Source organism: Trichosurus vulpecula, chromosome 2, assembly GCF_011100635.1.
Source record: "Trichosurus vulpecula isolate mTriVul1 chromosome 2, mTriVul1.pri, whole genome shotgun sequence".
In the NCBI taxonomy this organism is placed as follows: domain Eukaryota; kingdom Metazoa; phylum Chordata; class Mammalia; order Diprotodontia; family Phalangeridae; genus Trichosurus; species Trichosurus vulpecula.
This window is the reverse complement of record NC_050574.1, coordinates 386865754-386878010: the sequence shown is the minus strand read 5'-3', so window position 1 is coordinate 386878010 and position 12257 is coordinate 386865754. Positions and strand designations below refer to the sequence as shown.

Genomic DNA, 12257 nt, shown 5'->3' with positions numbered 1-12257 from the left:
AATTTAAAGCTGCAATGAATGACTACTGTTTAAAGCCATCATCTTTCACAGGAAAATTAGGAAAATATAATTATGAGGGTAGTAGGTCCACCCCCTTTACCTTAACCCTCCACCAATAAACACAAATAGGTCTGTTTGCTATGTTTGGGGTGGGAGGATCCTAGCTCCATTTATTAAACTAAAACAAACCAATGCTTTTGTAGCTCATGGCCCTAATTGTGTTTTAGGCCAGTATTTAAGGCAACTATAAGAATGGCCAAAGGACTGATTACTTTTTCTAATCTGTTACCCTCAAAGTAAAAGCAGGCTAAAAAAAATTCTACTGGTCAAGAGATGATCTCCGGAAGATACCCAAGACTCAAAAAGGATTAAATTTGTAAGACTGAAAGGCCTGGCCAAGATTCTTGCTGCTGTAATCTCTTTATTCACAATATTCCTAGAATCATGGGCTTCTAAATAGAAGACATTAAAAATAACAGAATAAAACCACCATTAAACAAGTACGTGAAAATGTTCCCAATCTTTAAAGTTAATGGAAGCGAACATTTGAGTTCAAACCCCTTTTTGCTTTGCTGAAAACCTAAACCAAATTTCATTGTGCTGAGTGAGTTCAGAAGCAGATGAATACTATACAAGTAAATCAAATGTACTTGAACCAGCAAAACATCATATAAAATTTAATGGCAAAAAAAGAAAATTAGATTGTTAAAAGCCTTTTAGTTCTGCAATTCTAAGTGGTTATCAGCACCACAGGTAAACAATCTTTTTAAAATATGTGATTATTATCAAGTATTCTAACTTTTTAGTGTCTTTATCCCTTCAATTGCATGTATTTCCTCAGAAAATTGTCATTTTATAAAATGAGAATTATTCTAAACTTTTCTGTTCATGTGCCATAGCAATTTGCAGTAAATCATTGTAATTTAGCACCCTGCAATTTGTAGAAGTTAACAGGAATTTTTCGATGTTATTTTCTGTATTATAAATACATCTTCACCCCCCCACCCCCACCCAGGCTACCCTGTGTAGTCCTCTTTGGTGGGATGTATAAGAAATGTTGCTAGAACAGCTTTAGGCAGATCATACTAGGACTGATTCACAGTGCATATAGCAACAGATAATTAACAAAATTACCCTGCAAATTCATTACCTTGATTCCTTAAACTTGTGCATTTTATTCATTACATATCAAAACGAAAAGCTCTGTCTCATGAAAGATAATCAAAATACAAGTGATGGATACAAAAGGTTTGAGTTTTCTTGAAATATTCTCTAGGAGTAAGGATTGTAAAGGCTCTAATAAGCAGACTGCTTTTACAATTAAAATCATCAAGGAGAACATCCCTGGTATGGTTAAAAATAAGTGGAATTTTATTGACCCTTAGATTTTGTGTAATGATGTTACTTGAACAGATATATTAATGTCTGTGTGTTTCTCAGTGTTCCAAATAAATCTTTATTAATGTATCTAAAGAATATCAATACCAGTAACAATTTCTAGCTCTGATACATTTTAAGTCTTTTAAGGTAATGAGAAACTGTATGTGTTCAGTTTATAGTTAATCATGGATAAACATTAAATTATGTATGTATAATATTTGATATTACATAGCAAAATTTAAAAGTCCTGTCTCATCTTTTGCAGATAACAAGCCCAGAAATACTGCAAAGTCTCCTGGATAAGAACCATAGCCATTTCAAAGAGTTTGGCTTAAACTTCCACGAGATCCACATGCCTCTTATCCAGATCTGATATATAGTTAGTTGAATAACTTACAGAACACACACACACCCCCACACACATACATACATACATTGGGCAGGTACTACAAGAGGACAATGAGTTGGGTCCAAAATTAGAAAGGAGGAAAAGAGAGTTTTGAATTATATTTGATAAATTTCAAAGCCCCTTTAATGATCCTCAAATTCTCCCTGAAATAAAGGCCCAAATTTTCAAAATCAATACTTATGTTGTTGGATGGCTGTACATCATGGAATATTATAGTCTGTGAAGAATTAAAAAAATAATATCTCTTAGAATACAATGGAGAGGAACACAGTGATTGTGAGGAGACTATATCACATAACAAAAAATTATGAAGAACCAGAATAAAATGATGTCATCAAATCAATATGTGATTGGAAAAAGAAGGGGGGAAGGACATGTGGTGAGAGTGGTGAAGATAATCAATAGCCAGTGCTCCACTGATATCCCTATGATATCAAGGGAAAGTGAGGAAGGTTTTGTGGGCAAGTTGGTTGGGTGAAACACTTGTGGCAAACTTATGGAATGACACATATGAGTCACATAGGATCAGCAAACATGTACAGGGTTTAATTTGTAACAGTGGAGGGAACATTAACATCACACCTCTGCTGCTTATTGCTTATAGGATCTTGTGCAGGTTTATTAGCCTCACCGCACCTCAATTTAATTCCTCATATGTAAGATGAAGGGGTTGTACGATACAGTGTCTGAGGTCCCTTCTAACTCAGGATCTACTTATAATCCTCTGACCAATGATGTACTCTCATTTTGACTATTTTATGCATATTATTTTATTGGAAGCAGGCAGCATATATTTTAAAAAATACTGGATCTGCTGTTAGTAGATATCTGAGCTCATGCCTTGGCATTTATAAGCCATAGCTTCCTCACTTGGGCTGTTGTAAGGATCAGGTGACATAGCGCATGTAAAGTGTTTTTGAAAGCTTTAGAACACTACAAAATCAACTTTCATTATCTCCACTATACAGATAAGGAAATCAAGGCTCAAGAAGGAAAGTGACTCTACCATGGTTGTGCATACAGAAATGGGAAAAAACAGCACTTGAATCTGGGTCTTTTGATTCCAAATCCAGGGTCCTTTCCACACTGTATCTCACATCGAGAATAAAAACAACACTTAACAGTGATTAGGAAATCAATATAGCAAAACGCAAAAGAAATGTTAAGTATGTACCTACCCCAGCATTCTTGATTTGGCTTAAGGGGATGCTGCCATGCTCTTGGTTTCATGAAAACTAAGGCGCACTCAAATTTAGAGTAAGAAAAAAAAAAACTAGGCAAATGCTGTGAAAACCACAATGAAACACGCTGATGACATGTATTATGTTAAATCATGCATACTCTAATCATAGATGTGAAGGTTCTTTTATTGAAAGGTATTATTCTGTATAAATAGGTGCCTCCTCCGCATTTGAACTTTCATTCATTCACCCAACAAGCATTTCATTAAGTGCAGACCACATGCATAGCATGTGTATTAAGGCACTGAGGAAAACCACCTCTCTAGTTCATTTTCAACCATTTCATTTCTTTTTGCTGTTATTGTTGACACACTTTACAAGGCTAGAACCACAGATAAAATAAATCTTGAATATGTTTAATGCCCTAAAATTATGTCAAAACCCAACACAGTCAGTTTTAAAGTATACCCAGAAGAAATTGTGAATATGATCCTTTGAAAGAGCCTGGAAGGAAGCCTACAGTTGTCTTTCATTTAGCCATAAAGTATTTTCTGGCTTCCTTTACTTTTACCAATATCACAGTAATGATGGAACCAATAGCGTCATTAATCAGAAGAACATCACCACTGCCATGTAATTTTTCTCCCATTTTTAGAGTGTGTACCCATAGCACAGCCACAGAATCACAGAATCAGAATTACCAAATTTCAGTGCTTGAAGGTGATCTCAGAGGTCATATAGTACAAAACCATAACTGATCAGGAATCTCCTTTAAAATACTGCCAACAAATAGTTATAGAACCTCTGCTTAAAGATGGAGAACAGTAGAACTAGTGCCCATAGGCATGTCTTTCAAACTAATCTGTGCCCCTTGGCTCATACACTAAAGTGGGTGGATACTTGAATAGATTGTGGGTCTCCCTGATCCTACCCTAGCTTGCAATTGAACTCATGGAGATTCTTGTCATGCCAAAGTTTAGGAGGAATGAAATTTAGTAGAACTTCTTGAGTTTTGCCTTACATTATTCTTCCCATGTACTTTATTGCTTCAGAAAAATTAGATAATTGTTATCCTCTGAACGTATCCTATAATGTGCTACCTTTGCTCATGTTATTCCCCATACTTCAGTGTACATCTCTGCTGGTTCATATAGATGATCCTTAAGACTGCTTGCATTTCTAAATCCTATGATTTCCCCACTGTGGGCACTATTAAATCTTCTTAGGTTTACTAACATCATTTGGTCCCAGCATTTTGGCAAATTGGGGCACCTCACAGCCTCAGAAAACATGGACTAAGAACCTAATATATGTATTGCAGAGGCACCTGTGGTGTAAGGCATAGAGAGATAGCCATGGAGTCAGGAAAACCCAGGCTTAAGTCTTACCTCTAACACAGACAGAATCTAACCCTAAGCAAGTAATTTATCCTCTTCTTACCCTTATTCTTTTAAGCCCACCTCTTCAATGAAAACTTTTCTACGTTTCCCGGCTAGGTGGTGCAGTGGTCAGAACTCTGGATCTGGAGTTAGGAAGACCTGAGTTCAAATGCTGCTTCAGACACTAGCTGTGTGACCCTGAGCAAGTCACAACTTCTGTTTGCCTCTGTTTTCTCAATGGTAAAATGAGGATGATAACAGCATCTATCTTGCAGGGTTGTTGTGAGGATCAAATGAAATAATATCTGTAAAGTGCTTAGTACAATGCCTAGCACATAGTTGGTTCTATATAAATACTTATTCTCTTCTCCTTCCCCTGATCCTACCCTTAATCCTTCTGGTACTTATCTCTCATATTATCTCACAGAACTCTAATGTACTTAATGTATTCAAGTTTGTATCATATTTATTTTTAATATCACTTTTTTGGTTTTTGTTTTGTATTTTTTGGAGGGGGGGGGAAGGCAGGGCAATTGAGGTTAAGTGACTTCCCCAAGGTCACACAACTAGTAAATGTGTCAAGTGTCTGAGGCCAGATTCGAACTTAGGTGCTCCTGACTCAGTGCTCTACTCACTGCGCCACCCAGCTGCCCCAAATATCATTTTTTTTGTAACCTCTAATAGACCACGGGCTCCTTAAGAGAAAGGATCATATTTTATTTATTTTGTCTTTCATTCATAGTCTAGCACATTGCAATCCACATTGGAGGCATAGGGGGCAGGAGGGATATTTGACTTCATCTATGCAGGTGAAGATTTCAGCACTCCCTCTTACCAATCAGCACCTCTTCTGTAATTCGTAATCTTAGAGAATAATCTGGGGCATTTTGCTTAGGGTTAGAATCCATCTGTATCAGAGGTGAGATTTAAACTTGAGTTTTCCTGACTCCATGGCCATTTCTCTATGCCTTACACCACAGCTGCCTCTGCAATACATATGTTGGGTTCTTAGTCCATGTTTTCTGAGGCAGCGAGGTGCCCCAGTTAGCCAATCATAGCCAAAATGGTGGGACCAAATGACGTTAGTAAATGTAAGAAGATTTAATGGTGCCCACAGTGGGGAAATCATAGGATTTAGAGACAGAAACAATCTTAAGGATCATCTACCCCTTATTCATTTCTAGATGCACCCCTATCAAAAAAAGAGAGGGAAGGATAAATACATTTTATTTATTAATCACACTGCCCTGTGAAGTCACATAATCTGCTCATAAACATGTTAGCATTCCTTACCTTTATGTAATCATAAAATGTTAGAGCTTAAAGGTCACCAAGTCCAATCCCATCATGTTATAGATGCTGAAACTGAGCTCTGAAAAGGTGACATGATTTGTTCAAGGTAACTAATTAGTAATTATTATGGTCAAGAGAAGACCTCTGGTTTTCTGAGTACTCATATGGTGCTCTTTTCTACCAGGATGTAGGCTTGCTAGCATATATCCTTTTCAGATGTTTGTCTAAGCTTTTATTTTAGCTTTACTTTGAGTGTTTATTTTACTTGCGATAATAATGAGGTGTAGCATGGCTGCTTCACTATATTTATGCCAGGATTGATTTTGCCATTTGGCTGATGCTCTTCTTCCCTAATGGAAGCAATGCTGTGTAAAACAAATGAATGAATTTACAGGGGACTGTGAACTAGTCAAAGAAACTCCAGCCTGATTGTGGTCTGGCACCCAGAATAAGTCCCCTCTCAGTTCCACTCATTTCTTCTTTTTGAAATGAGATAACACCTCATAACACAAATGGGAAATCAAACAATAAATGGTTATTTACTGCCTACACTGAATTTGGAGTTAGAGGACCTGTGTTTAAATCCTGCTGCTTACTACCTATGACCTAGGGCCAATGGCTTAACCTCTCTACAAAATGGGGTGATTGAACTACATGACTTCAAGGTCTCTTCTTGCTGTATGAATGATAACTAAGTACAGGGTGCTGAGCTAAGTGCAATGGGGAATACACCAGAATGGACACATAGGATTTGAACTTAAGTAGCTTATAATTTAGATGGCAAGGAGGACAGAACAAATATATTAAAAAATAAAACTAACAATATAAGGCAGCCCATGCTAAGAGCCAAACTGGTGATGAGAATATCTAGCTTTATACAGGATATATACATACATACATACATACATATATATATATATATATATGTACACACACACACCCACCCCCTATATATAGGTATATATACCTATATGAGTATGGATGTGTACATATATATGTATATGTGTGTATATATACATATATACATAAATATGTGTGTGTATATATATGTGTGTATATATATATATATATATATATATATATGTATATATGGATTCTTGAGGGGAGGTCACAAGTGACTTTGGGGATCAGGAAAGGCTTAATCAGAAGGTAGTACTTAAGGTATGTCCTGAAAGAAACTAGGGATTCTAAGAATCAGAGGGGAAGAGGGAAAGCAAATTTTAGACATCAGAGAGAGAGACAGTGAGAAGGCACAGAGATGGGATAGGGAGTTTCTTGTATGAGAAACAATGAGAACAGTTTGAGTATATGGAGAGGAATAATGTGTACAGATAATTAAGTACTAAAGGAGTATAGAGGAGTGAGCATTGTGGGCTAGGGTACTTAGGAAAAGTTTTATGGAGAAAGTGTGACTTCAACTGGAACAGATTCTAATACCCTGAAAGGGCACTTATTGCATTTAAAAGGAAGCCATGAGCAAAGGCACGAGGACAGGACTGCCCTAGGGACAATGAGGAGATTAGTTTGGCTACTGCAGAGGGTTCATATTAAGGAGTAATGGGAGAGTAATGACTGTAGCGGCAGTTTGGGGCCAGATTGTGGCACGCTGAAAGTGATGCTTTAGGAAGATCCATTGGACCATGGTATGCAGGACTGAATAGAAACACAAAAGATGTGGCACAGGAAGGTCAGTTAAGACAGTCTTGTAATGGGGATCAGGGCCTGGATTGGTGGTGGCAGGGGAAATTATGAATGTGAGAAACATTGTAAAAGAAGAAACACATAGGACATGGGGATCGATGGGGAAACAGTCGAAGATCACTAGAAGGCTGTCAGGGTGGTGGTGTTCAGTTGTTTTTAGTCATGTTTGATTCTTTGTTAGCCCATTTGGGGTTTTCTTGGTAGAGATACTGGAATGTTTTGCCATTTCCTTCTCTAACTAATTTTATAGATGAGGAAACTGAGGAAACAGGGTTAGGTGACTTGCCCTGGGTCACACAGCTAGTGAATATGTGAGGCCAGATCTGAACTCAGGAAGATGTGAGGTTGTGTGATTGAGCAAAGGAAAGGGAACATTGAGAGCATCAGAAAGGTCAAGAGAAGGAGATGGCTTTGTGGAGAATGTCTAGTTTTAGACTGGTTGAGTTTAGGATGGTAACAGAATATCAAGATGGAGGTCACTATCATGTAGCAGGAAATGAAGGACTAGAACTTAAAAGGGGATATAGAAAATAGAGAGTGAGCACAGGTTTTTTCAGTAGGGAATTACATGGTCAGATCTGTTTACTAGAAAATTTGTTAATGTAGTTTTTGTTCATAGGATGTTTTGGAGAAGGGGAAAAACTGGAGATTAGCTAGGAATCTGGTGTGAATTAGTCCAGATGAAATGGTGAAATAGGCTGAATTAAGGTATTGTCAGCATGAATGGAGAGTAGGGGAAAACGTTGAAAGGTACTAGGGTGAAAGAATCAATAGTATTTGGCAAAAGAAATGGATAGTTAGTGAACCAGTAGGTATTTATTAAGAGTCTACTATGGGCTAGACACTATGATGGGCTAAGGGAATACAAAGACAAAAAACGGAAAATCCTTGCTCTCAAGGAAATTACTTTTTCTCAGGTTAAGAAGAAGGTAATCCATTAAAATGGTTCAGTGCCACCTAGATTGTCAGAAGAAGTGAAAGGGATTTACCCATCACCACCAATATCTCTTTCCATGTTGTCATTGAGATACTATCCAGAATCTCTATTATCCGGAGCCCTTTAGGTATGCTCATGTCTTGGTCTTTATCATGATTGTATACTGTATTGTATGGATTGTGCCCCTCAGTCTGACTTTGTAATTGCCTTCTAAAACTGTCTTGGCTGAAACTTATGCATCCCGGATTCTAGTGCTGCAGAAACCCATTAAACTCTAAACAGATTTTATTTGCTGAACAAATGTTAATGCCATTCTACGTTAATGGATAATGCAACAGAAAGCACCTAAGTATTACAGCACTGGAACCTTTAAGGATGAAATATCGTATAACTTGGAAGACTGTCTGTTGCAAACATATGTCAGCCATAAGGGCTTCAAGACCTGATCTCCCATCTTCTCAGAACTCAGATATAATTTCTCCCTTGGTTAAGTGAATTTTGCAATAACACACAGATTTATTAGGTCCCACGATTAAAATACACAGAGTAGGAATATAAAATGCTTTAGAACATACTGTTAGATTCAAATGACTCTAAGGCAATCACGTCAGCAAAAAGGAGATGGAAGAAAGGGGAAGTCAAGCAAAGGGTTGATAACTTTAGGTATCAAACATGCATGTTCATGTGCCCAGAGGCACCCATCTGGTTCTTAGATATCATGAATAGAAGAAGCATAAGCCTGGACAACACAATTACCACAACTATTCTATTAATGAGCAGTGAGTCACTGACAAAATACAGTCTTCTCTGATTCATTTATAGTTACATAGTGGGTCCAGAAAAAAAGAAAATGAGTGGAAATTGTGTACCGAAATCTTTTTATTTTTAAAAAGTATCTGTATGATCCATCCCATCCACCATAAAAATAAGCCCATAACTTGTGGAATAATAGTCCCAGTGGTAGAAAGTCAAGAATACACAGGGTGATATTCGCTATAAGTCACCTTCATAGCACTGGTCACATATACAGAATGAATAACAGGACAAAACAGGGCACTGGCTGAGCTGCGGAAGGGCTGAAGTTGATAATGTGTCTACACTAAGACTGGCACTATTATGGTGAGCCCATGGGAACAGAATGCCACCCAACTGCCCTAAGGTGAACTGTAACAGGTCAGAAAAATGAAGTAGGTTAAAGCTTTTCTGCTGATGATTATTGGAATCAGGCTGTGAATGACAACGGCACTGTCAATCTGCAAGAAATAGAAGAAAGAAGGAAGGGAGGAAAAGTACAAATTAAAGCTGAGTAAAATTCTCAATCTCATTAATAGGAAAACTAGCAAAGAAAATGCTTTTTAGAATGCCCAATAGAAAGTAAGCTCCTAAAGGGATAGGACTGTGGTATTTTTGTCTTTGTATGTCTATTGGCTGGTATGGTGCCTTGCACATGCCCTTAATAAAGGTTTGTTGAATTGAGTAAATTGCATAAGGTTGAATTTATTTGATAATCTTAGTATTTCAGAACACAAGCCTAGGTAAGAGTGTCACAGTCACATATATGCAATTTCTTGGGCCAGTTGTCACTTTTACCTAGATGGAGGCACTTACTCTGTCCAGAAACATCACCTATACCATCACCAAGAAATGGGGAGAAGGTTCAAGAAGGTCTAGCTTGCTATTATTAGTACCCTGGCTTCTGGCTGCTCTTGGGCTTCTACAGAATACTGCTATCTGAAGAGTTATAGAAAAAAAACCGTATTAACCAGTGTTTTGTAGATATAGATATACATATATATGATGTGTATATGTATACTATATATTTATAATACTTATACATATGCGTACATAATAATCGTTAATCATAACGCTATCACCTGACAAAATTTTAATTTAAGAGGCTCTTTCAAATATGTTCTTTCATTCAGTCCAAGACTTTCTTCTTCTCTATAGTCAATCCACCTCACAGACTCTATGACAATGTTGGAAATACTGACATAGCTATGTCACTGACATACCCAGGTATGGTACGATAAGTGAAACTGGGAAAGTTGAAGTTCAGTACTGTGGACAGTGACTGAGCAGCATGAGAATGCATTCTTTGGGAACACTATGACTAAAATCTTATGAAAGGAACCCTTCATTTTATTTTAAGTAAATAATATGCTTTAGGTGTACGCATTACTGAATTCCTTAGTCAAATTGTAAACACTTTCCGAAACATGGAAGAAAAAGATGAAGTGACTATTTCCCACCACACCATCAGGTTTTACAGGAAAGAAAGACAGAGGGGGAGATTTTCATTCTGAGGTAGGGTAAGAATTAATCTCTCATGGCCTTTTATGCGTCATGTACAAATACCATGATGTGCCAAAGGAAGACTATTTGCCCTATTAACAATATTCATGAATATTCTGGTCCCCAAAGATGTAAATACACTGAAACTATAAACACACACAGAGGTGAGAGAGAGAGAGAGAGAGAGAGAGAGAGAGAGAGAGAGAGAGAGAGAGAGAGAGAGAGAGAGAGAGAGAGAGAGAGAGAGAGAGAGAGAGAGACTCAAGTTAGAATGCTGCCTTAGGGCACCTAATGGGTACTCAATAAATATTTATTGATGAATTAATTGGTTGAATTTAATCTGAAACAAACATTTGAATGAAGAAGATAGAATAATTTAATACACATTTCAATACCAGAAAAGGCAGGGGGGGGAAGACCTGCCTGCTTTTGACAAATGTTTTCTAAGTTAAATTGCCAGGAAAAAAATCACAAGACACTCAACAGATCAATCTTAAATACAGTATTTGGCCTCTTTGAGAGACATATGATTATTTGACGATATCTGCAAGAAAGAAACCTGCCTTTGAGAACAGCATGATTACTAATGTAGAATTCTAAACCAAATAACTATATTACTATCATTCAATAACAATTCTAGAAAAAAAGTGTGTATGATGTCCAAAAGATAGAAACATATTAAAATGAAGTTTTTTTCTCCTGCTGGGATTTGCCATACCATCTGGTCTAATTTGTCTTGGTGTTTTGCCCAGTAAAATATAAGCTTTCTGAGAAATGCAAATTATTAGGTTACTACTCTGAAAAAGAAAATATGAGTGAAGAATATGGGTGGTAGATGACACCCTGATTATAAGTTTGTCTACTTAAGGAAACACTCAATATGGAAACATATCCTAACCTAGACTAATCTGAGTGTGAAACTGTTTCACACAGTGAACACAAAATAAAGGTGACTGTGATGAAGAATTCTGAAATACAAATAGTAATAAGGATAATAATGATATGCAAAACAATATGAAAATAATTTATCAGACACTGAACACTACCTTCTCACTGGAGTGCTACCAATTCTAATTAAGTTTAGGAGAAAAAATAGGAAGCCAACTCCTGCTTCACTTGAAAGGTACAGACCATTAAAGGATGATTTTAAATATTGGTGTGAAAAATGGAAGAATCCAAATGTGAACAACAGTATATATTTTCATTTATAGTTCTATCCTCCTATCTTCTTGCTGATAAATTTAGTGTAGGTAATCCTTGTTTTTGCCAAGAAACCATGACATCCTGTAGCTCACCTTGTTTCCTTCCAGAAGCTTTATGACAGAAAACATGATCTAGACAACAAAAATGATGCTATAGGTAATCATATATATATATATATATATATATATATATATATATATATATATATATATATATATATGTGTGTGTGTGTGTGTGTGTGTGTGTGTGTTTAAATTGAGGGGTTGAGGATAGAAAGTGTGGAAGGTATCATGGGTCTGGTAGTTCCTACTTTGTTCCCATTTAGATTATATGCCCAACAATAGGATAGATGGGATTTTAAAAAGTTCCTACCCGTAATATTTCTTCAACACAGCTGTTATCGCCTGATCCACTGTCCTGAAAGCAAAGGAAAATATAACTGTAAGCCAGACACACCAAATGTTCTTAGGAAGGGCAGT

At 36.9% G+C, this 12257-nt stretch overlaps 1 protein-coding gene across 1 annotated transcript in view; it reads right to left on the bottom strand.

Moving 5' to 3' along the window:
* The window catches only part of AFF3 (AF4/FMR2 family member 3), a 658787-nt gene that overhangs the window by 311608 nt on the left and 334922 nt on the right, over positions 1-12257 (bottom strand). The window contains exon 5 of the mRNA XM_036747397.1: positions 12151-12195. Coding sequence (XP_036603292.1) covers positions 12151-12195 — 45 coding nt within the window. The remainder of the gene's footprint in view (positions 1-12150; positions 12196-12257) is intronic.